We start from the raw sequence: 24,742 nt of genomic DNA, 5'->3' as shown, positions 1-24,742 counted from the left end.
CACCATAGAGACTGATAATCTGTTTACAAGGATGTCCTGGAGGAAGAACAAAACACCACAACAAATTCAAAAGAAACAAGGAGGATCTGTATCTCTCAGCACATCTGCTATTTTATTTTTAGGTCACACGACTGCTTGAATTAAACTTCCATGAATGCTTTGTTACCTGCTACAATATCTATTTCAACAAATTCACTTCTACATTTCATTTAAGTATCCATTGCTCTAGACCTGTGGTTCCCAAACTGGTCACTCAACAGCTGCAAGGATCCAACTGCAGCAAGCACAGACAAATGGCACCAAAACCAAGCAGAACATTCCACACTAGTGAGGAACAATCCATCCACCCTGCACACCTCCCTGGCTCACCTGCAGAGCTGCAAACATCATCATCTCCTCCTCAGTGCACTCTATCTCCTCCAGCAGGATGGCCCACTTCGCCTGTTCATAGAGCTGGTTCACACGGATAGCGTCGTACTGCAGAGGCAAGAGGATTACCCACATAAATAACCAGCCTTCACTGCACAGAGCTTCCATCCTGGAAAGAGCACTCGCAGTACTACTGCAGCCGGCACAACCACTCCTTCAAACCAAATGCAGCAGTTTTAGTTCTCCAGCCAATACAAATATATCCAAAAATCAGTAAATACAGTGGATTGCACAGTTCCTGACCAACTGCTGTTTTGAAAGGGATTTATTTTTACTATTAAACCTTTATTTTACTGTTTACTCATTTTAGAATGAGTCACTTTGTCGTCCAGGACCACAACCATTCATCTACTGTAAACTGTAGAATCACACTGGGTGGCTTTCACATTTCATTCACAGGAGGTGAGGTGTGAAAATATCCCTATAAAACATACGAGATTAACTCATTACACTAATGGAGAGACTTTAGCCTGAAACATGTCCTAGCTTGTCAAACACAAGCACAAACAGCTACTTCATTTAAACTGCATGTACTGCACACACACAGGCAGCACGAAGGGCAATTTTAGACAGTACCTTTGGGTTAAGGTCGAAGAAACTGTGGTATTTGAATCTCAGCAGCACCACCTCGTTCTCTTTCACATCTTGTTCCATCAGAGATCGGGAGGAGTCAAACCACCTGTGCAAGAGGCAGGATTGAGAGTGGTATTACAGGAATTACATCTGACACAGGTCACGCATGTCTCACCCCTGCGGCTCTCCACAGCGAATGGAGCTCCACTCACCCTTGGTTGATCTTGGCCTTGTCCAGCAGACTCTGAGGCTTGTAGAGCTTGGACAGGATATCAGGCGAGGCGATTGGTTGGCTGACAGCGAGGATGCTGGGATTTCCCTCCGACAGAGGGCTGTCCCCAAACCAGGCCGAGGTGGGGGACAGCGGACTGCCGTCGCGAGAGTCGTAGGTGGGGGTCATAGTCTTACTGTAGAGGCCAGGACTCGAGTATATACTGCCTGAGAGTGTAAGGGAGGGAAATCACATTAAGCCTCTGGGCAAGGTAGGAGGGGAGGCAGTCTTAACTTTCTATTAGAGAGGTTCACAAACATATGTAGGCTATATTATGGAAGGCACCATATACATGCAAACACAAACAAAACTAAATACACGACCCACACCACTCTCAATGGCAGCCTGGAGGTTTCAGTTTGAATGGCATACGATGGACGCAGTGAGCCAGCACGAGTCAAACAGCATGAGATTTAAGAGCCAGTCTTCACAACCCAATCCAAGGCTCAGGGAGCTGGGAAAGGGGCTGGAGCCGCTTTCACACGGATCTGCTTTTGTACAGAACAATTCAAAACAAGGAATCGTTTGAGCAGACCTAGATGCCAGCACCACATACAAGATCTGTGTCACGTCAAAACGGACACTCAGGAACTAGCCTGACCAACTTTCAAAGATTTTACATTGTGAGATACATCAAGGTCAACAAAATCCAGCCAGCCACAACATTTTATTTGGAAACAACCCCCTCCCCTCCCCTCCCCTCCCCCCTAGCAGTCTGGTTCATGCACCATTGACACACAGTTCAAGTTTCAATGTCGTTAATGTGCACAGTGATTCCCAATGAAGGGCAGATGTGCAGTATTTGCTTTGGTTCAGGGGTCACACACACCTTTTAAACTGGCAGTGTTAACTGCATTTTATCCCAGTTGTTAAAGTGCTAAAGGTTTCAAACAAGCCCCTCCAAATCAAGAACCACTATGCAGGAAAGTACAGAAAAGAGCAAAAGCTTACCTTTGACTGGGCCGATGAAAATAACATCGGAGTCTGGAGGAGTGAGAAGAGAGCAAGGAAAGGAAAAGAGGAAACAGATTAAGAAATTGAGAGAGAGAGAGAGAGAGAGAGAGAGAGAGAGAGAGAGAGAGAGAGAGAGAGAGAGAGAGAGAAAAAAAGGAGACACACAGGCAGAGTAACATTTACAACAGAGAGGACCGTGCAGCCCAGTGTACTGTGTGTGCAAGCCACACGAGAGGTAAACTACAGGTCAACTTCTGTACATCAAGGGAAAGTGATCCAGATTTTATTCTTGAGGGATTCATTTCAATTGCTTTACTTCCCCAAACTTATTTATAGCAGGTTCAGAGAGGAGTTGGACATTTCTTTGGATATGTCTTGTAATTTCAACAGGAAAGAATTGGGAAAATATATAAATCATCTGTTATAATTAGGAATGCATCCCTTCAATCTTTTAAAAATCTAAAAAGGTTTCCCCATTTGTTAAATTCTGAATACACAGAACAGATTTAAATTATCCTCCTACAGCAAACCAACACAAGCGTCTGCTTTAGCTTTCCCAGAGGCCAGCGAGCAAACGGACCTTATGCAGCAGCTTTACAGCAGAGAGCTCATGTTTCCATGGCCGCAGTGTGGCAGTGAGATGAACAGCCTGTCAACTCCAAGGTCTGTGTACATAAAACCATTAGCAAGCTTTTAAGAGCAGTCGCATGCATTTAAAAAATCAACATACTAATGCTTTAGAAATATGCGGCGAAGGTGGTGGAGCCAACAATAGCACAGCTGAAATCCAGGGCTGTGACAACAATTCACCTCCCACCTTGCCTGCTGAAACTACAGGCTATTCCATCAGTCACGTATCACATTATGTGTTTCCATTTCTATCAGGTATGAAATGTCTAAGCAAACAGATTCAGATTTTCATGTGCACCAAAATCAACTGGGTGGGGCTGCGTGATTTACCGGCGAACATCTAGAATCAGCCTCATAGGATGCTGCCCATGATGACCAATGGGTTCACATCAGTACTGTCTTATGTACAGAAGAGGAAGTGAATCTGGAAATTCCCAGAGCTTTGGGTCAGAGGCTCTGGATAAGAAAGAGGCCACTGTAGAGACACACTATAAAAACACAGGAAATGCAGTGGAGTCACTAAATCTGGAGTAATCCTCACGCCAGACTGCAGTGTTGTTGAGATGCACATTCCCTGAACCCCACACATCTGGAAAGTTTAGAGTTTTAACCCCACACATCTGGCCAGAGGCCAGCGCCCCAAGCTCCCCCCCCCCCCCCCGACCTTTGACACTGGCTGCCTGTTTTGTAAATCAAGCCACCACAGCCAGAGTAGCAACCTTTATTTGACTTTAAATTAGAGTACACAGAATGCAACTCGTATTAGGTTACCGCTCCTGTCGCCAGTTGGGTTATTGCTGTCTCTAAAAGCTATCATATTAGAAGCATTAGTTGCAATTGACTTAAAATGAGAAATGCATCAAGAGATGAAGCCAGTCTCTGCAAGAATTCATCAATACCCTGGGCTAGACCAAAAATCGAATGCCAAGTGTGTAATAAATGAATGCATGTGAAGTAGGGAGGGTGGACTACATAACTACATTTTACATGCTGCTTAAGTGTCTAACTTTTGACCGCACACAAATATGGAACATTTATTTTCAAGTGTACTACCACTAAATCTATGCCAGGGAATTTCCCCAGTGTATTAATCTGCATTGTTTTACTGTAAGCAAGGAGGTTCAGTTACAAGCACAGCAAACAGAGAAGCAACACAGGCAGAGCTAAAGAGATGCGAGGGACACAATACAGGACAGGCAAAGAGCTGCACTGTGAAAGACACGTGATCTACCTGATCCAGGGGTGATGAGCGGCCCCTCTAACTCCAGAGCATCCTCCTCTGCCTCCTCCAGCTTTTTCTTCTTCTTTTTGGGGTCCTGGGGTTTGCGCAGTAGAGACAGCTCCTCAGGATGCCTGATATCTAGGAAAAAACAAGTTGGAGTTCAGCACATGGACACTACGTAAATACGAACCGTAGTAACGTCTTCGTGAATAGTTACAATGTTGACTCCTCACACCCGGGGAGGAAACATTTTAAATATGTATTACTTCTACATCAAAGTTGTTTTCTGGTCATGGGCTCAGCTGAAATCTTCCCTCCACTGCAGTGAAGTCTCTGCAAGAGAACAATCAGAAACAGCTGGGCTTGCAGCTTGAAGAATCCCTGTTCTCGGGCTGCCCTCCCAGCCGCCCACATCCTGAACAGGGTGCTGCTCAGTCTCTGCCACCAGGCAGGCACAGGACTCCTTGATGATGTGCTTGTCTGGAGTGTGTTTCAATTGCATTGGCAGAGTGACTCGGCTGTGGTTGGTCTCAGCAGCAATCACGGGGGCACAGGTTTGACATGCTCAATAAAAAAGTACTACACTAAAAAGGCACACTTGCAAGCCAAGCTTGCTTTTTTTTTTCTTTTTTTTATCCGTAGAATTGATATTTTACTGAATAGGCGACTTGACAAGAAATGTCTCCTCTTTTGAGGGTGTTGCAGAAATAGCTATAAGCCCTTTAAAAAAAAACATTTAACAGTTCCTGTAAAAGTACTTTAAAAAGATATAATGTTGGAGGAGGACGCGTGTGTGTCAGAGCTAGCTTCATGGCCTAGTCAGGACAGAGTGTTTAGTTTGTGTAACTAAAGCAAACACATTCCAGGAGTTTTAAGGACTAACAGATGGTAGCTTTCCCCTCTCTTCATTGTAGTATAAAGAGCTGAGCGACACCCTGGCCTTATACAGCAATGAGAGCAGGCCAAGAGCATCATAGCCAACGCATGCCTTCAACTTCATAGGGGGTGGGGAGGGGGGCCTGCATGCCTTTAATGCACTCATTACTGGCAAGGCAGAGGAAGGGGGGGGTCTGCACCAGGGGATTTCTGCCTATTAAATGAGTCCATCAGAAATTCCCATTTATTTTCTACTTCTTAAAAGCTGTGTCAGGCTGCTTTTCTGGTGTGTTTATAAACTTATTAAATAAACTGACTGTTCAGAGATCGGCCACCCTATTCAGTATGTGGTTCTGCTTTCAAGAGGATGAGAAGCAGGCCATGTCTTCACCTTTACACGTCTCCCTATTCAGCAGCCTCCTGAGCCAAGCAGTACCAGTAAGGACACGATATGCAGACTGGCAGTCTTAACAAAAGGTCACTTCTCTCCAAGCCAAGATTCTGTACTGCCTGTAACAAAGTGAACGCTGTGAGCAGACAGCCCACAGCTTCCAGTCTAAAGCCAAGCTGCCAGAACAGCATTGGACCCAAAACGGGCTCATACTTGAAACGCCCTCTTACTGTCATGAAATGAAATGGGTTATAGAAAGGGCTCCTGAAAAATACCTGAAGATCTGTCATCTCTGCACTTTATATGCAAGTGGAAAGTTACCCACAACACCAAAGGAGATAACTGCTGCACAAGCTAGTTCAGTTCTTGTTTTCTTATCGTGCTATAAAAGCAGTGCTCACCACTGCACCGGGCTCCGATCAGACCGGCACAGAGAGCACCAGGCTCCGATCAGACCGGCACAGAGAGCACCGGGCTCCGATCAGACCCAGACAGGGAGCACCAGGCTCCGATCAGACCGGCACAGGCAGCACCAGGCTCCGATCAGACTTACACAGAGAGCACCTCCACTACTGGCTGTGAAGAGGGTTGTCCGAGTACTCTCTACTATCTGTCATCTCTGCACTTTATATGCAAGTGGGAAGTTATCCACAACACCAAAGGAGATAACTGCTGCACAAGCTAGTTCAGTTCTTGTTTTCTTATCGTGCTATAAAAGCAGTGCTCACCACTGCACCAGGCTCCGATCAGACCGGCACAGAGAGCACCGGGCTCCGATCAGACCGGCACAGAGAGCACCAGGCTCCGATCAGACCGGCACAGAGAGCACCGGGCTCCGATCAGACCCAGACAGGGAGCACCAGGCTCCGATCAGACCCAGACAGGGAGCACCAGGCTCCGATCAGACTTACACAGAGAGCACCTCCACTACTGGCTGTGAAGAGGGTTGTCCGAGTACTCTCTACTATCTGTCATCTCTGCACTTTATATGCAAGTGGGAAGTTACCCACAACACCAAAGGAGATAACTGCTGCACAAGCTAGTTCAGTTCTTGTTTTCTTATCGTGCTATAAAAGCAGTGCTCACCACTGCACCAGGCTCCGATCAGACCGGCACAGAGAGCACCGGGCTCCGATCAGACCGGCACAGAGAGCACCGGGCTCCGATCAGACCCAGATAGGGAGCATCGGGCTCCGATCAGACCCAGACAGGGAGCACCGGGCTCCGATCAGACCCAGACAGGGAGCACCGGGCTCCGATCAGACCCAGACAGGGAGCACCGGGCTCCGATCAGACCCAGACAGGGAGCACCGGGCTCCGATCAGACCGGCACAGAGCACCGGGCTCCGATCAGACCCAGACAGGGAGCACCAGGCTCCGATCAGACCGGCACAGGCAGCACCAGGCTCCGATCAGACTTACACAGAGAGCACCTCCACTACTGGCTGTGAAGAGGGTTGTCCGAGTACTCTCTACTATTTACATGTGCACTGCTGCTGCCACTAACAAGAGATCCTTGTATACATGATGAAATCATGGAAATATCCAGCCTCCAGAATGACAGAAAGCTCAGAGCTTATCCATCACATGTGATGTTTCTTTTAAGAGATCTAAAGCAGCAGTGTTTCCAAACACACCTGGGGTCAGTTAACATGGTAATTGTGTCATTTATAATTAATTGCAATTCGTGTCATTGTTTTAGTTGAACCTCGGCACACCTGCGTAATTGTACCATATAATTCACAATTACAGTTCAATTACACACCTTTCCAAGCTTAATTATTCTGTCAATGTTGTGTTTTACATTGAGCAAATATTATTCGCGTATTTTCATCCACTTTTAGTGACCCAGTGTATTTGGGGGGGGGGGGGGGGGGGGGGGGATGAATTATATAGTACATTTCTATATTTGTACCTGTGATTAATCTGCTTGGCAGAATACATACGTAGACATTTGAGAGGGGTGGAATTGCTACCAGTTGGTACAATGGAAAGAGTGGTTCAACAGAACTTGAAATATCAACCATGCACGTTCCGTGCAGTGGACAAGAAAACAAAACAAAAAGTCTGAGTTTCATAGATTCATGCCTCAGGAGGTCTAAAACACAAGCTATAGAGTTTAGGCTGCACTGGTGGCAGTCACTGATCCTGCCGCAACAACAACAGGGATGAAATATGACCAGCACCTTGCTTCCAGCTCACTGAGCAGTGAACACAAAGAACTGAAATTACAGAGGCATCAATCTGCTCTTTGAAGAGGTCTACTGTTAGCAAAAGAAAAACAACAAAACATGCACAGCTGCTAATAGTATTCTCAGCAGGAGCACAAATAACCATTTCATAAGAAAAACCTGAACAGAGTCAAGACGACTACCAGTGCAGCTAAAATGGCATGTGTTATGTTAAGGACAAATGTCTACCTAGAACATCATTACCGTATATCTTCAAATTAACAGCACAGCCTTTATTTTAAAATTGCCGAAAGCAGGGGCTCCCAAGTGGCGCATCCAGTAAAGGCGCTCCGCGTGGAGAGCAGGATGCGCCCTCTAGCCTGGAGATCGCAGGTTCAACTCCAGGCTATGTCACTGCCGACCGTGACCAGGGGTTCCTAGGGGGCAGCGCACAATTGGCCGAGCTCCGCCTGGGTAGGGAGGGCTTAGGTCGGCAAAGGAATCCACGGTTCACTGTGCACCAGCGACCCCTGTGGCCGATAGGGTGCCTGTGGTTCTGCAGTGGAGCCATCAGATCTGTGTTTTCCTCTGGCACAGCAGGAACACGTTTGAGGACGCGAGTTCCATCCTTCGTTTCCCAAGTCGCCAGGGGGTTGCAGCGGTGAACCGGGATACAAATAACAATTGGGCATTCCAAATTGAGGAGAAAACCGGGGTAACAACCATTGGCGACTAAACTTAAAATAAATAAATAAAATTGCCAAAAGCAGCTTTATATTGTGTCCTTACTGGTACTGCTTGGTGTTAATTTGAGGATATACAGTATTCCTACTTTGCATCCATATTTATTTATTTTTTAAATGCAAGCACCATTTTTAAAGATCACTTTTTAATACTTCTCACATCTGATAAAGTTAAACATACTGCTGAAGTTATGCAAAAATGCAGTGGAAAAAAATGAACCTGAACAAAACTGCACAAGGTCAGCCAACACAGGATTCAAGTCAACTTGTAATTTTTCACAAAATATACAAATCAGCAATATTTGAGGAGACACTGGTGAAGGCTCCAGCCTAAACGTTTGTCAGCCTGACTCAGTTTCACCTTTACAGCTTGAGCCAGGGTTGGAATTCCTTTGAATGACTTGGAATCGATTAAAAAATGGGAATTGGAAATTTATTTTAAAAAAAGGAATTGACCCCAACCTTGGCTTGAGGGTTTCTCAGCGATGGATAAAACAAGCACTTACTGAAGGTCTTGCTGATGTCTGAGACGGCCTTGAAGACGCGATCGGAGAAGTTCACCTTGACCTTCATGTGCTTCATGTTTGGCAGCTGGAGCCGCAGCAGCTTGTGCTGAGGGGTGAAGAGCAGCCGAGCGTCTGCCTGGATCCCGTACTTATCCAGGGTCCAGTGAGTCTTGAGCAGCCATGTCTTCTTCTTCTCCCACCACAGAGCGTGGTCTGACCAGTCCCTCTTCACATCTAGAAAGAAGAGACAGAGAGATTATATGAACTGTCGGCAAACTACTTTGAATGAATGTCAGACTACTGCAGTGGAACATCTTTCACCTCAGCAGACTAGTTTGAATCCAGAATGCCAGTTTAAAAGCAGAAACAGTCATTACTCAAACCAATTCTCTTCTTGCCCAGTGGTGCCCTTGGGAAGAAGTTCCACCTTCTCGAACACGAGGTAATTAATTGCTTTGCACATCCAGTCAAGATGGAGTGAAACTAGTCAAATAAATAGACTTTTCATGTCTGGCAAGAACATATTTTATGTAAAAAAAAGACAGGGGTTTGTATTTACAGAATTTGTTAGCTTATTTAAAAAGAAATAGCAAGGAGACCTTAACAATGTCATGCTCTCATTGACGTGTGTGTTGGCTTGAGATTTGCACCATGTCCGAGTTTCCTCTGCAATGATGTCAGGCCACAGGCATGTGCCCAGAGAGCTGACTGCTACCAGTGTCTGGTTACAGCCTAGTAAAACACCAGGGAGCTCGAAACTAAAATTCCAGTTACAGACTCAAATATTCCAGAATTTGTTAGCTCTTCTAAATTAAGGGGTGGGGAGCAGTTTTAATGACAGTACTTGTCCTCTATACAGTTTCATGAAAACCAAGGAAAACATAGCAACCTAAACACAGCCCTCTGTGAATTTGTCATTGTTAATTAAAAGTCAGCGCGTCATGGTTCGAGTTTCCTCGGCTTGTTACGCTGGTCCAGGGATCAAGAACACTGCAAGGAATCCTCGTTTGAATCCAGCGAGAGATGCGGCCCCCTCTGTGTTGAAGGACGGCTGCTCATTAGTAGGTTTTCATAGCAAACAGAAAATGGCAGAGGCTGCCAGATACACTTCACTGCCATTGACACTGCAATATTTCCAGGAATAACTGGAACACCGTTTTGCTTAGTCAGCTTTAGTTCAATAAGGTCGACAAACCCCCAAACACTATCACAAGAGGCGTGTCTTTAGGCAGTTAACTGTTATTCAAAGCATGATACAAGCCACAACAAAATTAAAACAGAGCAAACAAACGTTCACACAAAGCTTCAACAAATTTGGACAAGTAGTTCCCAAGATACACAACAACCTTCAATAGCCCAACAGATCACAGGCAAGAGCAAAATTCAAGAGTTGTGTAAAAATCAAAGCGTATCAGTGTGTATATACAGTACACAGACGTCTCCACTATATCCACATTAGCTGGGAATATTCATCCCTCTAGAGGGGAATGAATCCCCCAGTGTTGGAAAACATGGAACAAGTATTGAATAGCAGTTTGCTACGCATGAGGAATGACAGGGCTGTATTCATGTTATTTTTCTGAAAAGTGATTTAACATTGGATAGAAAAAAAATGTTAGTTCCAAAAATGCAAGCACTGCTGTAATAGATGAAGGCTGGCTATATACTCTGGGTATATAGATACTTGCACTGCATTGACTCCGAGCAAGCAAGAAATAATAGCAGGTTCATTGAGCAATGGATGGTAGCAGAGAGCTGAGAAAAACACCAAGTTAACGTATATTTAACTATATTTAAACAACCGCACATTAGAAGTAAATTGAAGGCAATATGGTAGAGAAGTTACCCTGAAGTTATGACAACTGAAAAGGATTCTTTTGTGTCAAAGCAAATGACTGGCCAGCAGCACAAGGTTGTACAAACAAGTCCTTTGACCTCCAGCCCTGACATGAAAGACGTTTGCCCTTCGGGGAGTCCACTGTGGGGTATAAAACTAATTACAGGTTTTTGCTTAGTATATACAGCTGGTTTATGAGGGGGTCATAAAGCTAGTCTTCAGGGGGATCTGGAAGGAGCCAGACACTTCAAAGGGGCTGATAAGAGATGTGTAGATTTGTATAAACTAAATCAAGAGAAACTTGTTTTTTCCTGATTGGAGTGCACATGGTACATAGTGACCGGAATAATGCATTGTCCCTTTGCCATTGGTTGAGTGTTATAGGAAGAGGAGGAGAGAGACACCTATGCAGAAGGGTATTTAATGTCATGTAAAAGATGTAACAACTGGTAATCGGATCTATACTTGGACTGGTTTCCCTGCATGTATGAAATAAACTTAACACTGATTAAGAAATGGCATCTGTGCAGTTTCTTCAGAAACATTGATACTCACGTTTTAAGTTACATCACCCAGAGTATCACAGTTTAACATCTTAAACTTTTCTCAAAACAAAAATTGAGATAAATGCACTCTATGGGACCCGGATGTCCCCTGTTCTCCCACTTCGGTTTCAGGACTGTTTTTGATGTGGTTGCTGAGATACTTGGTTTCCGGTGCCAGAGCCAGAGTGTCTAGTTGCCATTTCACTGTCCTTCGCTTTTACATGTCATGTAAACAAAAAGACCACCGGTACAGCAAGCCATTATTTCAATTATACCAAGAGTAATTACTTAATGCAGTTCAAACAAATCCAATTCCGTCATTCTGCAGATATTGTTACCACTAACAAAAAACACCCAGGATGGCTGCAAAGTACGCTTGGAAACACGTCCCAGAGGCGGAAGGCTTTTTACCACTCGAAACGGGAAAATATCCAAAACGGGTTGGATGAAAAAACAGGGCTTTGCAGACAAAGGCAAAAGGGGGGTAAATGGGATAGAAACAGGGCCAGTCCTTGTCTGCTGTCTGGCGGTATTTCATTCTCCACTTCAGACAGAATGACTATTTTGTTCCTTTTAAACTAGTGCTCTGGCTGCAGCTTTGCTTGTCATCGAGTCCCGGCCCGGCAGTCACCCATCAATCATTTCAATAAGGGCAGGTAATTCAATCTCCACACAGCAGCCACGGCTACAAATACAGGCTGCAGGGCTGACGTAATACTGAATCTAAATCAGGCACAAAGTAATTGGGTGCAATAAAATACAGAGCTAGAGTCCTTGGAGGAGCTCCGATACAAAATGGAAACATGCGTCCTTGTCTGGGCCACTCATTTGTGAATGTCTATGCCATGGCTTATAGGAGTATTTATATTGATGACCGTGTTTCTTCATGCAACTGTGTGCATCCCTGCATGCATATACAGCTGCACCAATCAGGCTGGCTACTCCTACTACTCTGCATGCCATCTACAGTGCTCCAAAGTAAAGTCTGCACCACTGTCTGTGAAAGTCCATATAAAAAAAAATAAAAGGCACTTCTCTTTCTCTCTCAGCCCGCACTGATTGCAAGTTAAATAGTTTGCAGTAGCAACCCTCTTTTTACTGCATGGCTGCTAATGTTTACACTGAAGCAAAACACTGTTTATAAAACCTCCCTCACAGGACACCGAGCAGAAGCATGCTGCTGGACTGGGTGTGGACAGTTCTAGACTGGGCTTCGCCAGCATGTCTAAACCCTCTCATTTCTATCTGATCCATAGGAGAGTTGCCTGAACACCCAAGTGATGTCATACTTACTGATGACCCTTCTCCCACGTGTGTTAATCCTTACTTGTATCAAAACTGCAAACCTAACCGAAATCCATCAAGAGGGACAGAGTTATCACAGACAGACACCTGGCAGTGAAGACAAAACGCAGAGTGTATCACTACAGGGATGGAAATACGGCCAGACTCCTATTGCACAGCAACTTCACCCATTCCAGGTTTTGAAACGCCCTTGATTAACCACTGTGTATGGGGAAACAAGCTCAGGTGTGTCTTATTAAACTCCTAGTGACTGCTGGAGCCTTATTGGGAGCCTTATTTCCATCCCTGCACTATGATAATTACTTCATCAGAATTCAATGGGAAAATCTAATTTAATAAAACGCAAAAATAAAGTTAAAGGGTTAGAGATCATACCTCTAGCACACAAAGCAGGTGCTGTACAGGGAAAAATACATATGATACATAGGGAGGATCAGGGAAACAAAAGCGAATAAATGAGTCCAGTGTCTTTTCCCGTTAGGTGCTGTAACAGTCACATGCCTGACCTTCACGTCTAGCACACGCAGTTAAAAGAAACATCTTCCAACAGGAAAACGAGATCAGATAAACACACCAACCAAGTGAACCACACTGCAACTATCCGAGCAATGCACAGCTCAGCAACCTCTATAGGCAGACCTTTTATACCTTCTCCCAGCAACGGCATCTCAAGTCTGAATAATAGTCAACAGGTGCCATTCTCAAAGCCATTCACTCCAAATCATCATTAGCACAATTTTCCATTAAGAAAAAAAAACCACACATTTAATTTAAAGGGCTTGTAAGTATTGTCTTAAGCAGAAAGAATGCACTGATGGGCAGAGTTCTGAGAGCTCGGAGATCACAGGCTCAGTTCAGCCTTTCACAGCAGCATGGTCGGCAATTGGGTGTAATGACGCATCACCGTCGCGATACAATATTTATCATGATACAGGGGATGGATTCATACCAGCTATAAAACACTGGTGAAATACAATGAGCTATGCTGCTCTTTTGGTCTTACACACGATACAAATTGCATACGGTACCTTCATTATGATACAAAACATCATGCAAAGAAAAGATCATGATTCAGAGACACACTATGAACCGTTCCACACCTACAGCCAATGTGAGAGAAGGGAAGGAAGCTCAATTCCTAAAATAATTGGTCACACTGGAAGTTCAATAAAAAGTCAGCACGGCTCAGCCACAGAATGAGTTCTACTGTAAAACTGGGCAACTGCAGCTCTCCTACAAATCAAGGATTTAAAAAAAATAATAAAAAGTGGTACAAAAATGAGCAGGCACTTGCAAGGCACTTTGTGATCTTTCCACTGTCTCACCCCCCCAGTTCTGACTGACCCCCCATTTTCTCTCACTACACTCGCACAGCAGCAGTCAATCTCCTCGGCTCTCTGCAGTTTAAATACAGACTGCTCAGTAACAAGCAGCACTTGAGCTCCTGTCCAGAGCAAAGGGAAGCCGCTTTAGGAACTTGGGAACTGAGCCCTGGAACATACCGAGAGGCGCGAATTACACATTCCTGATTCTAACAGTGCGGCGGGGGGGGGGGGGGGGGGGGTAGAGGGTATTTTTACTGGTTACTCATCTCACATCACATGTGTTGGAATAGTAAAGTAATGCACACAGCAACACAGAAAAAAAAAAAAAAAACATTTGGAATGGTTTTATATATATAAAAAAGGGGGGATTGTAATGATACTGTGATTATCTATTCAAGCATTAATACACATTTAAATTGGGGTTACAGAAGCAACAAGCAAACATTTGACTAGTACAGTAAGATTGTATTATGAAGGATGTATTGCCAAGAGCAGATTGTCCATCTATACTGTAATGTACACAAGGGTTCAAATGAAAATACAACATTTTACAATTTCATAAAACGCTCACAACATCACAAGAGCAGAGATATTTCTCTTTCCCAGTAACTCTGAACGAAGGATTGCCCAGAAGCAGGTTCAGTTTTCCCTTGACAGATCCATTTTCTGGAGTAGGCGATCTGAGGCGAAACGCCAAAGCAAACATGTGACCACACACATTCTGATATTTCATTTACTTCTACCCTGGTGCCTTTCAAATCGCTGTAACGTCACCCCAGTTCACGGTTAACGACCTACTGTACAAAAGGAAGACAGGGACTCTCAAAGTCCATTTCAAAGGCATTCCGCAGTATTGCACCAGTCTCAGAAGGGACACCCTGTGTTAATACTACTCATTTCCATTGCTTAGCTTCATGAAAAATAAACATTGTTTTAATAACCATTTTTTACTTTGTGTTGCAAAAGGCACAGCAAAAAAAAAACAAGTAGTATTCGAATTTAAAAGAAATAGGACTTGTTAACCTACATAATATAGAACTTACAAATTTCTAGGCAGGGGGGTTTATATATAAAATCACAACAGGAAGCCACAAAACTAGGCAAGGTCACTATTTAACCAAACTACTTCCTGTGTGGTTACGCAACCAACAGTGCAGACTGAAAAGTCTATTTGACTGGAAAAACAAAGCAAATAAAATAAATATTATTTTATTCAAAAATTTAAAAAAAAAAAAAAAAAAATGCTGTGTTGGTTTCCATGATTCATCGCTGTCTGTATGCTTGAAACCTTCACATAAATCGGCAGCAGCCCTTAAGAGCACCAGGGAAATCACTTAGGAAGAGGAGGAGACAGCAATCCAGGCCGTCTTTAAATCAGGAGGGAAGTCGGACTCTTGTAAAGCCATTCTCTCAGCAGCAGCGAGCTCCACCCCCGCAATGAATCCCAGCCTTCTCAGGCCGCAGCAGCAGGAAGCTTCACATCCTGCGCCAAATGGCTGCCGTTTCCTTCCAAACATTCCCTGTTCAATTGTCAGGTCCGAGCCATCTTCCTCACAGCACACTCCCTTCCACACAGTGTAGTACAATGCCATCTTCCTCACAGCACACTCCCTCCCACACAGTGTAGTACGATGACATCTTCCTCACAGAACACTCCCTTCCACACAGTGCAGTACAATTTCCGTGGGAGGCAAGAGAAATTACTTTATAGACATTTACTAGGAATTGCACTCGGCACCCTGTATACTAATCGAATAGTAATCAAAATCAATAAGCTACGCATTTAAGACTACTGTATTTAAAAGCAAAAAAAGCAACAAAATACAACTAGCATGCATGTGCATACTATACAAAACAAATGTATACTAGAAATGCAAGACGACATCCAATTTCTGTAGGGCACCAGGTCAAGCAGTCAATTAATGAAAGTGTCATTGAGGCTTGCAAACCAAGAGCCATGGTGCTCAATGATTGATAATTGTTGCATCTCTAATATTTACCCATCCATCACAAGTAGGCATTACCACTAAACACTGATCGTGTGTTTATGCTGTGCAGGAATCAAATCGGCAGTCTTTGGACACTTGCATTAATCAAAACACTCTTATTTCTGTGGTAAAACTAGAAGAAACCAAGACATGAGTTCAGACGGTGCTGCCTTCTTTAGAAAGGCACTACCAGAATGGTTTGTCCACTCTATTTAGTTTCTTGTAGTTTACCTTAGTCTTTAGACACAGCAGAGGACTGTCTCCTTTGTCAAGGAAAACAAGCTCAGATTTATTTCACGTCTTCACATGATCACAGCCAGAGCTGGTAACATGTGAACCCCATACTGGGGTCACAGGTCGCAGTAGGGTTCAAACCTGCAACATTCCTGCTTAAGAGCCAGCGTCCAATAGAAAAGGAAAAGCTGTTTGGAAACAGAAAGGGTTAGAGAGACTAAAGCCAGCTCATTTACTGGTGCACATTTGACAGCAGCTGGGAGTGAACATGCCAAGTCAGAAAAGTCATTTCCTGCTCCAGAGAAGACTTGTATGGAATTCCATCAGTGAGCCATTCGTCACATCACTGACCCTGCTCTCCACACACACACACACCTTTCTCGTTACCTCTACAAGACAGTAATGAACCGACTAACAGGCAATGGTCGTTTCAGAACAGGATTTTACCTAACATGGCAGTACTGAATTGTTTTTTTACCCCATACAGGGCTTGTGAATGCGAGTCTGCAGACTGATGCGTGCCATTAGACCACACTTCATCACAGGAGAGTGCCAATACATTTCAAGTCTCTGAACAAAATGTGCTCAGTTCTATTTTCTAATCTTCTGTTACCACATTGGAATCCTAATGATCTCTTTAGCTGCAAGCTTCTGGGAAGCTAAGCCAATTTAACCCTTCCCACTGCAGACACGTTTTCAGCAGTAAACCAACACCTTTCCATCTCTACAGCATCTATCTATATCCCATACAGCCCAGAGCTCAGACCAGTGAGCTTCTCAGCACACTGCCTTCAATATGTAAAAGGACAGCGCTACTCCAAACAATTAATACTGTAGAAAAGAGTTTTCAGAAATGTTCTAAATATATAAACATGCAAAAATGTATAACATTGAACTAGATTATTGAATATGTTATAAATACATACAAATAACAGAATTGACTTTTCAATCTTGTTAAATACAGTAGAGAGAAATGAACAGGAAACAAGGTAATCAATAACAACGTGCTTTCCTGGCATTTCACAAAGCAATCCATTAAACACATTAGTGCTTCTGCACACAAGTCTGTTTTCCACTGCTTTTCCACAGTGTCAGGCTTGAGATGAGAAGGGGAATAGAATATAAAAAAATAAAACTAAAAACACACAATCTGATCCAACAATGTGGCCATGTGTTTGTGCGACAGTTGCCTTCGTGCGGTTTATTTCCATTATTAACAATCCTTATCAGAACAAGATGTTTGATTAGAAACTATAAAAGATGACTAACCTCAATGGCAAATGGCCCATTCCATGCCCGAGCAAGAGCAGCTGGAGACAGCTACCCACGGTTTACTTTATTTGCTGTGCAGGGCAATGGCCCAAAGTCCTTCAGTTGAGACAATTCATATGGCTGCAAGACTCTCACCTTCAGCAGACAACATAAACAAACCGTGCAGTGGAAGAAGCCTGCACAAATACTTGCTCTAGCATACACCCGTCCTGATGTCTACAGGTCCAGACACTGGCCCTTACAGCCTGGGGAATACTACCACCATTAAGTACAGGACAAGCCGTCTTCATGAAAAAGCAGTAGCAATACCATTGCCACCATTTCAACACAGCATCTATAAGCGCTTACCACCACAGCTGCCTGCGAGACCAGAAATGAGAAGAGTGGGCAGGGCCACACACACACACACACACACACAATGTATGTAAAATTTGTTGTATTGTGTAATCGCTACATTTTTAAAAGCAGCAGTTCAATAAGACATGGGGTATCTAGGCAAACTCCAGAACGGCGTCATAAGATAATGTTACATAACCAACATATTCCAAAGGCAAGGGCATGTGAAATCAAGAAGCTCTTAGCTTCTTAACTATGCGAAGATGCCCAATGCCAAATTGACAAGTGTTTTGTGTGTGTGCAGTTTCAACTGAAGGTTAAGTTGAGACCACTAATGTCATTATGGATTCTAAACCTAGCCTCAGGGGGTCAAACCATACTATAGAATGCACGGGTAGTGGATTACACTGTAGCTGCATGATAAACGCACTGTCAATAAACAAGACCTGTGTAATTAAAAAAAGAAGCATTAAATTCAACATTCCTTTTACTACATGATCCATAGTATCTACAAAACCACATACGTGAGGAATTCAAATAAAGCGTTGCCTATAATTTAACCCAGAAACAATGCATTGCAGGAATGCAGTGTGCTGTACATTTACAGTTTGATTTATGCGAGGACAGAGCGTGTGAGTTCTGTTGTGTACGGTTTCAGCTTATTGTTTGGGAACATGCTGTTCGTTAATGGTTAACATTGTCAGTTTATGAAATTGCAGAGCTAGGAGGGGAGGGGAAAGAGAACAGCACTGAAGGACTGTCCCCCATAAAGGAAGCATGCCACCGCTCTCAATGAAAAAATGCATTTTACCATCAAGCAATCTATCAATAGAAAGAACAAAAGAGAATGAAAAGGGGGTCATACTGTACTTCCAGTCCCGGTAGAGACACATTACACATTAGCCACCTTGGTCAGTGAAACCGCAACAAGACTGAAATAAAGCTGAACTGTGCCAGTCTTAAACATCCTGAAGTTTTGAATAGATGGCTATTTCACTAGTGTTTACTACAGGAAACCCCCTTGCACTGAACACGACCCGCTCAACCCCAGAAGAGGAAGGTCTTTTCGGTCTTTCTCCAACCAAACCGTAAAACCTCCAATCACTGCCTCCCACAGATTTCCAGGAGAACTCTTCCAAGTTAAATAAGTGATGCATCTTCCATAGACAATACCACCAAAGCATACCCAACCACAAAAACCTCTACGACAACCATGAAGCCAACAACGCACTCTTGTGCGTATTGGTGCAATTAAGAAATGCTTACTATGCAAAATAATGGCAACCCACACCAAACAAAATGGGAAGCTTTAAAAGCTTGCTTGCCCCCCCCCCCCCCAAAAGGTACATCCCTTGATACTCCTCTTTCTCTTTCTCTTTAGTTATAACATCTCAATAAAACCCAGCAGTCAAATCCACTGGGTTTATAGCTTTGTACAGCAGGATTAACATACTGAAGCACAAACTCACTTAAGTTATGATGGCATATGCCTCAAATGAGCCTAATTAAATCAACTGACAAAGGAACAAAAAACTAGAACCTTACATTATATAAAAGTGCGTGCACAGAGCCCACTGTGACTATTAAATCATTCAATCTAGCAGTGTCCATACACGGCAAATTGCCATAATTAACAGGTTTAAACAAAACCAAAAACAGGTAAGACGCTTTACAAGTGGCACCAATTTTAACCCCCTCATGTGTGTCTAAACTTACCAAGCTTCTCGACGAGTTTGAGCATCACACCTCCAATGTGCACCTCACCCGTGACCCTCAGCGACACGTCCCGGTGCAGGTCTGTCACGTGCATTCTCAACTCCCAGGTCCCGTCTGCGTAGCAGCCATCGGGCATCCGAATACCGTCCAGCGCCATCCTACACAGTCAGACAGTCACGGGTTAATGACGCGAATACAAGCGTGAAAATAAAAACAAAAGCCTAATCATTATCAAAACGTAAAGCACAATACCACCGTTAACGCAGCTACAAGAACATAAAACACAGAAGAAAGGTTACAAAAGACAATCTTCACTGCCCATATGTCGGGGTAATTCGATAAAGGCAAAGAAAAAGCGGCTTTGACGTTAGAGAGGGACACGACGTCCACACCCAAACCAAAGACCCACCATTTAACACTGCAAAGTTCAGGGGAGAACTGCAGCTTTACAGAACGGTCAGCCATTCAGACTTTATACCCACGTCATCATTATTACAGCAGAGGGAAAAAAAGGTTTGTTTTGTTTCTTTTACAAAAGAAAGGTAACGTGCGATTGTATTAAACTTCTATGATGGAAAATATAAATTTCGTGGAAAAATACCCACCCGATCCACTGTAAAGTACCGACAATTAATTATAAATACATTCGAATCTAGCCTTCATGTTACAGTGTTCACATTCGTTTACACACGGAGCATATTTTAAGCCCCATGGTTAAACATACTTAGTATGTACATACATTACAAGCATTTTACCCCGCGGCGATTTCGTTACTCACCTGCTCTACTTAACGGTACTACTCTATCTTAGGGAATACTAGCAGCCTAAAATAAGTTTTAAATGTTTAGTGTTTTAAAAGACTGTACAAGATACCGGTTCTGAATTCAGAACCCGACACGGGGTGGGTAACGATAAATAGTAAAAGGGTATTAAACAAACAAACATTAATGTTATACAAAATATCAGTGTTCTCACTTGTTAACACGTAGCTAAACAAAAACAGACTCGACACACAAGCCCCGCAGACAGGCTTGTCGCTGCAGAGAATGAAAGCGAAAATAATTTATTATAGTTACATGTTACCAACTCACCTTCACAAATGCAACAGTCCCAAAAAGGCAAATTGTTTAAACCCCAAAAGTTCTTGTTTTTTCACGATTTTTTTTTCCTTCAACTGACTTTTCAGAAACAGAATACGTCCCAGTAAAGAAAGTCTACCAAACTGTTTCCTCCTGGCTCTATTTAATGGAGTCCTGTTGGCTTGCTTTCTCCCTCCCTCTCGCCACAGCAGATAACGTCACTCACTACACCAATCCCGATTTTCCTATGAAACACTCCAGGCTTTATCCGCTTCCCAGATCCCACTTTTTTTACTCCCTTTATTTTGAAAGGTAAAGAGAAGGAAAGGTTAACATGCATGCACGTTTTTTTTAATTTAATTTAATTTTCATTTTGCACAAATCGTCCCAATTTGAAAGGCTTTTTTGGTAAAAGTTTTATTTTTTATTTTTTGTCGTTTTGATGTTTTCCCCACTTCTTCTCCGGAGTGTTGTGTGCTCACACAGCACAACGCCTAGCTCTCAGGAATGGGAAAACCGAAGGGCGGCCGTCCCTGCCTTTTATGGCAATGGAACTTCGACCACGGACCGGATTGACATCCGGGGTTCAAGCCGCGGCCCGGGATACATTATCCAGTTGTACCCCCCTTAGAAACAGACGCATTTACACACCCACACCCTGCGTGGTTTGGGGAGGTAGAAGTGATTACCGTTATGTGCGCTAACAAAACACACACACACAAAGCTACGCACTTAAGAACACAGTTTTTCCGATTAAACTTTGTACCTTGATTGTCACTCCAGGAGTAGTGTATACGTGATTCTTTCATTGGGCAGTATTCTGAGAATTGTCTCTGCTTTGGTAATACTGATGAGATTAAATGTCCATATATTTGAGTCATGCGTTAATGTAATTTTGGGCAGGTCTCTCTAGTTAAATAAAGCCTGAATACAATTCGTGTCTTCTTAACAAAAGTGCTGTTTGTGGCGTTTACTTACAATTGCGTGTTTTGGTTTAATGCTGAAATATTCCGTCATCAATCCACATACCTATTTTTAAATGATAACAATATCAAGAGCAGAACGTGATTGAGATGACTTCTTAAGAATAAAATATAAATGACTACAATTATTTCTTTTTAATACATGTTCTTTCTATATTAAAACAAATCTCAATTCCAGATACTGCCCCCCCCCCCCCCCCCCATTGCAAGTGGGATTCACTCCCGCAGAAGAGGTCTGGAATTCTTCGGGAGGGAAGCGTTTTTATTTGACCATCAAAGGGTTGTGGTTCACTTGAGGGAACAGTAACACATAGCAAGAAGAGATTTTATTTTTATTTGTATTTTTTTTTTTAATAATGTTACCTAGCAACCAAGTTTAAGAAAAGCAATCAAAAACAGTAACATTTTCCTTAGTCTAATATGCAGATGAATGCCACGAAAGGGGACACTGACAGTGTTGTCACGGGGTGTTCTGTGATGACTTGCTTCAAGTCTCTGTAGAATTACACGGTTACCAAGCATCACTAGTAAGGGGTTTGTCTTTATGGGAAACCGCAGACACGGGGCTGTTCTACCAGGCAGTCATTTCACTTTGTATTAATTTATAATGCTGTTCAAAATTAGGGCTTGTTTTCAACTTTCAACACTACAAAACAACAGCACTCTTCTCATCACGCTTCCGCACAGTAGCCTTGCTTAAATTGGGGGGGGGGGGGGGGGGGCAGTGTTGCATTGTAGGGATATGTGGGGGTTCTTCAGATCAGGACTATATTGAGTTGCACCAGCAAAGCTCTTCGGGGAAGCAGTTTTCTGCTGGCAGGTCGCGCATCTTGCCTGGCTGTGCCCATGCGGCTACTACCCCACTTTTCATTACTGAGGTACAAATAGTTTAGTGACTGGTTTCACACCCCGACTGTCACTAATCTTAAGGCCAGGACTAGTCCTAACCGGGGTCTGTGAACCTAGCAGAGTTCGAGTTCAGTGTATCCAGGGCACAGATTATGTTCTTCAGTTTCTGCTATAATATAACGCTGGTGTGGCGGCGGAGGAGGCGCAGAGTATCGTGTGCAGGAATGTCAGCTGAGCATTTGGACTGTCAAAGCGATTTATTGCAATGCACTCCACTCTCTGGCTCTGGCTCCGGCTCCATCTCCTTTTATAGGCTCTCCTCTAATTAGGTTGGAAACATTAGGTCACAAGTGTATGAAAGTGAAAAAATAAAACATTTTACACAGAGGGAAGAATAAAGCTGCAGCTGTTTGTTTTTCTCACTACAAATATTTGTAATAAATCCGTGAACATGTCACGTGTCACATCAAGTCTAAAACAATCAGAAAACTGTAAAAGTTTAAACTCATCCGTGGTAAATATTACATTTTTGTCTGTAACCTCTAGGCAGAATTCCCATCATATACACACGTGTCCGTCCCTCTACAAAACATGTCAGGCTGTTCTTTACTGTAGTTCTGTATTGCAGGCTGCAGAGTTGTGCTATTTCTCTTACCCACGCTTCTTGAGGCACTCGCATCTTGCTTCTGCTAACGCATTGCACACTCATCACAGTAAAACATGAAAAAGAAAAAAACGACTGTCACACAAAACCACCATTTTTAATGAACAAAGGAATGATCAGTTAAGCACATCAGCTTCATTTGAACGACTAACAACAAACTGCTGTATTAAAAGAAGACACCAGGATGTCAACAGCATGCTGAGTACTGTAAAAAAAAAAAAAAAAAAAAACTGTTCCCGAAAATGAATTAAATATGCACTGTGTAGCAGAACTGAAGAACAAGGACAATAATTTGCTACAATTTGGCTGATGTTTGCAAGTAGATTTAGTTGCAGTTTGTGTTTTTCCATATTGTTGTTTTGTTAAATTGGTCTGAGCTACAAGGCAGACACATGAGACCTAACCTTTGTAACCTTTGTCTTTCTGGCATATCACTTTCTCCTTTTCCTAGAAAGCAGACAATCTTCAAAAGGAATTGCAGTACATGAAGAAAACTAAATTCCTCAAAAATAAAAACATCAAGTGAAATACTCTGCAGTACTGGGGGGAAAAAAACACAAATAGTTGAACACATTTTTTAAAAGGGACAGTCCCATCCATTGTTAGATGGCACAAGTACTCCTGTGTTTCCTGGCTGTCAGCAGCATGCACTGTTCACTCCCACAGAATCCCCTCCTTGTAACTTGGGACTGCAGATCCTCTGGTTGTCCAGGGTAGAGTCCTGCAAAGCTGGCCGACTCAAACATTCCTCTTGCAATCCGAAGGAAAGTATAAGAGCTCTGTAAAAGCAGCATTCGAGTGCAGAGGGGCAATGTGCATAGCTGACATCACAGCTTTCTAAATTCTAAAAGAATTACACAACTTCTAGTCAATAGCCTGACACAATGTTGAAATCCAAAATGTCTCATTAAAGTCTTTGTTGGCATCCTAGAATCAAAACATTCTTCAGAATCTAGTGCATGGCATTCAATTTAAAATTTGTTATGGAGGATTTTGTAGTTACATACCAAGTTCAATGAAATCGAGGCGATTGTGGACATTCTAGAATGCAGAATCTAGTTTGTTGTGGACATTCTGAAATTCACAACCTAGTTCATTGTGAACATTTCTGAGTTCTAGAATCTAGAGAAGAATCAATTACTTGAAAACATTTTTGAATTCTGAATTATAGACATTCCAGAACTTATAAAACATTATAGAATTTAGAATCTAGTTTTCTGTATTCTATGGATGAAATGTAGCTATTTTAGTGTTAATCAGTTCTTCAATATCAAGACATGTTTCAGGTATTACATTAAATTTGGATCTAAGGTTGTGCTCTTTGTGAAATATGGTATCAAACCTCACAATTCAGCTTTTTTCGTGGAACATTATTTATATATATATATATATATATATATATATATATATATATATATATATATATATATATAGGTATTAACCCAGACATTTATTTCATACTCTTACTTTATAGTTTGTGGTGGGAATATTCAGACTATTCTTCACCAATATTCAGGGCACAATCCAGACTTTGGCACCTATCATTTCAACAGATCATTTGGTCTTCCAAAAGCAGACACATAATTCATCCTCTTCGTGTACAATTTCAAAGGAATCTGAACATTTAGCTAAAACAGCGCTTAAACCTGATTCCAGCGCTTCCCAAACGGAGTTGATAAGAATCTGGAATCCCACTCAGCACTGCTCATTCTGCTGTACTGCATTAGATCAAATGAATTCTGCTGTTTGTCAACCAATCTCGGCAGGACTCTGATTGAATCACTGTTTCACATGCTCCTGAAGAGAAATCAGACCTGCATACATTTAAAAATAAAACCCATTG

General features: G+C 42.8%; 1 protein-coding gene across 4 annotated transcripts in view; it reads right to left on the bottom strand.

The window, feature by feature from the left end:
• Positions 1 to 20,928, bottom strand: part of LOC117973998 (fermitin family homolog 2-like) — a 29,695-nt gene extending 8,767 nt beyond the window's left edge. For 2 of the 4 annotated variants that reach the window (XM_058991884.1, XM_058991885.1), the window contains exons 1-7: positions 20,416 to 20,927; positions 19,325 to 19,482; positions 8,767 to 9,000; positions 4,089 to 4,217; positions 1,215 to 1,440; positions 1,006 to 1,108; positions 370 to 477 (exon numbers count right to left, since the gene is read on the bottom strand). In XM_058991884.1, the coding sequence (XP_058847867.1) occupies positions 370 to 477; positions 1,006 to 1,108; positions 1,215 to 1,440; positions 4,089 to 4,217; positions 8,767 to 9,000; positions 19,325 to 19,481 (957 nt within the window). In that variant the 5' untranslated portion in view covers position 19,482; positions 20,416 to 20,927. Of the gene's footprint in view, positions 1 to 369; positions 478 to 1,005; positions 1,109 to 1,214; positions 1,441 to 2,224; positions 2,258 to 4,088; positions 4,218 to 8,766; positions 9,001 to 19,324; positions 19,483 to 20,415 lie in introns of all 4 variants that reach the window. The other 2 variants (XM_058991882.1, XM_058991883.1) reach the window with 2 other exon arrangements.
• Positions 20,929 to 24,742: the final 3,814 nt, after the last annotated feature.

The sequence above is a fragment of the Acipenser ruthenus genome, chromosome 18, assembly GCF_902713425.1.
Source record: "Acipenser ruthenus chromosome 18, fAciRut3.2 maternal haplotype, whole genome shotgun sequence".
Lineage (NCBI taxonomy): Eukaryota > Metazoa > Chordata > Actinopteri > Acipenseriformes > Acipenseridae > Acipenser > Acipenser ruthenus.
Note: the sequence above shows the minus strand (reverse complement) of the source record. Positions and strands in the feature narration are given on the sequence as shown.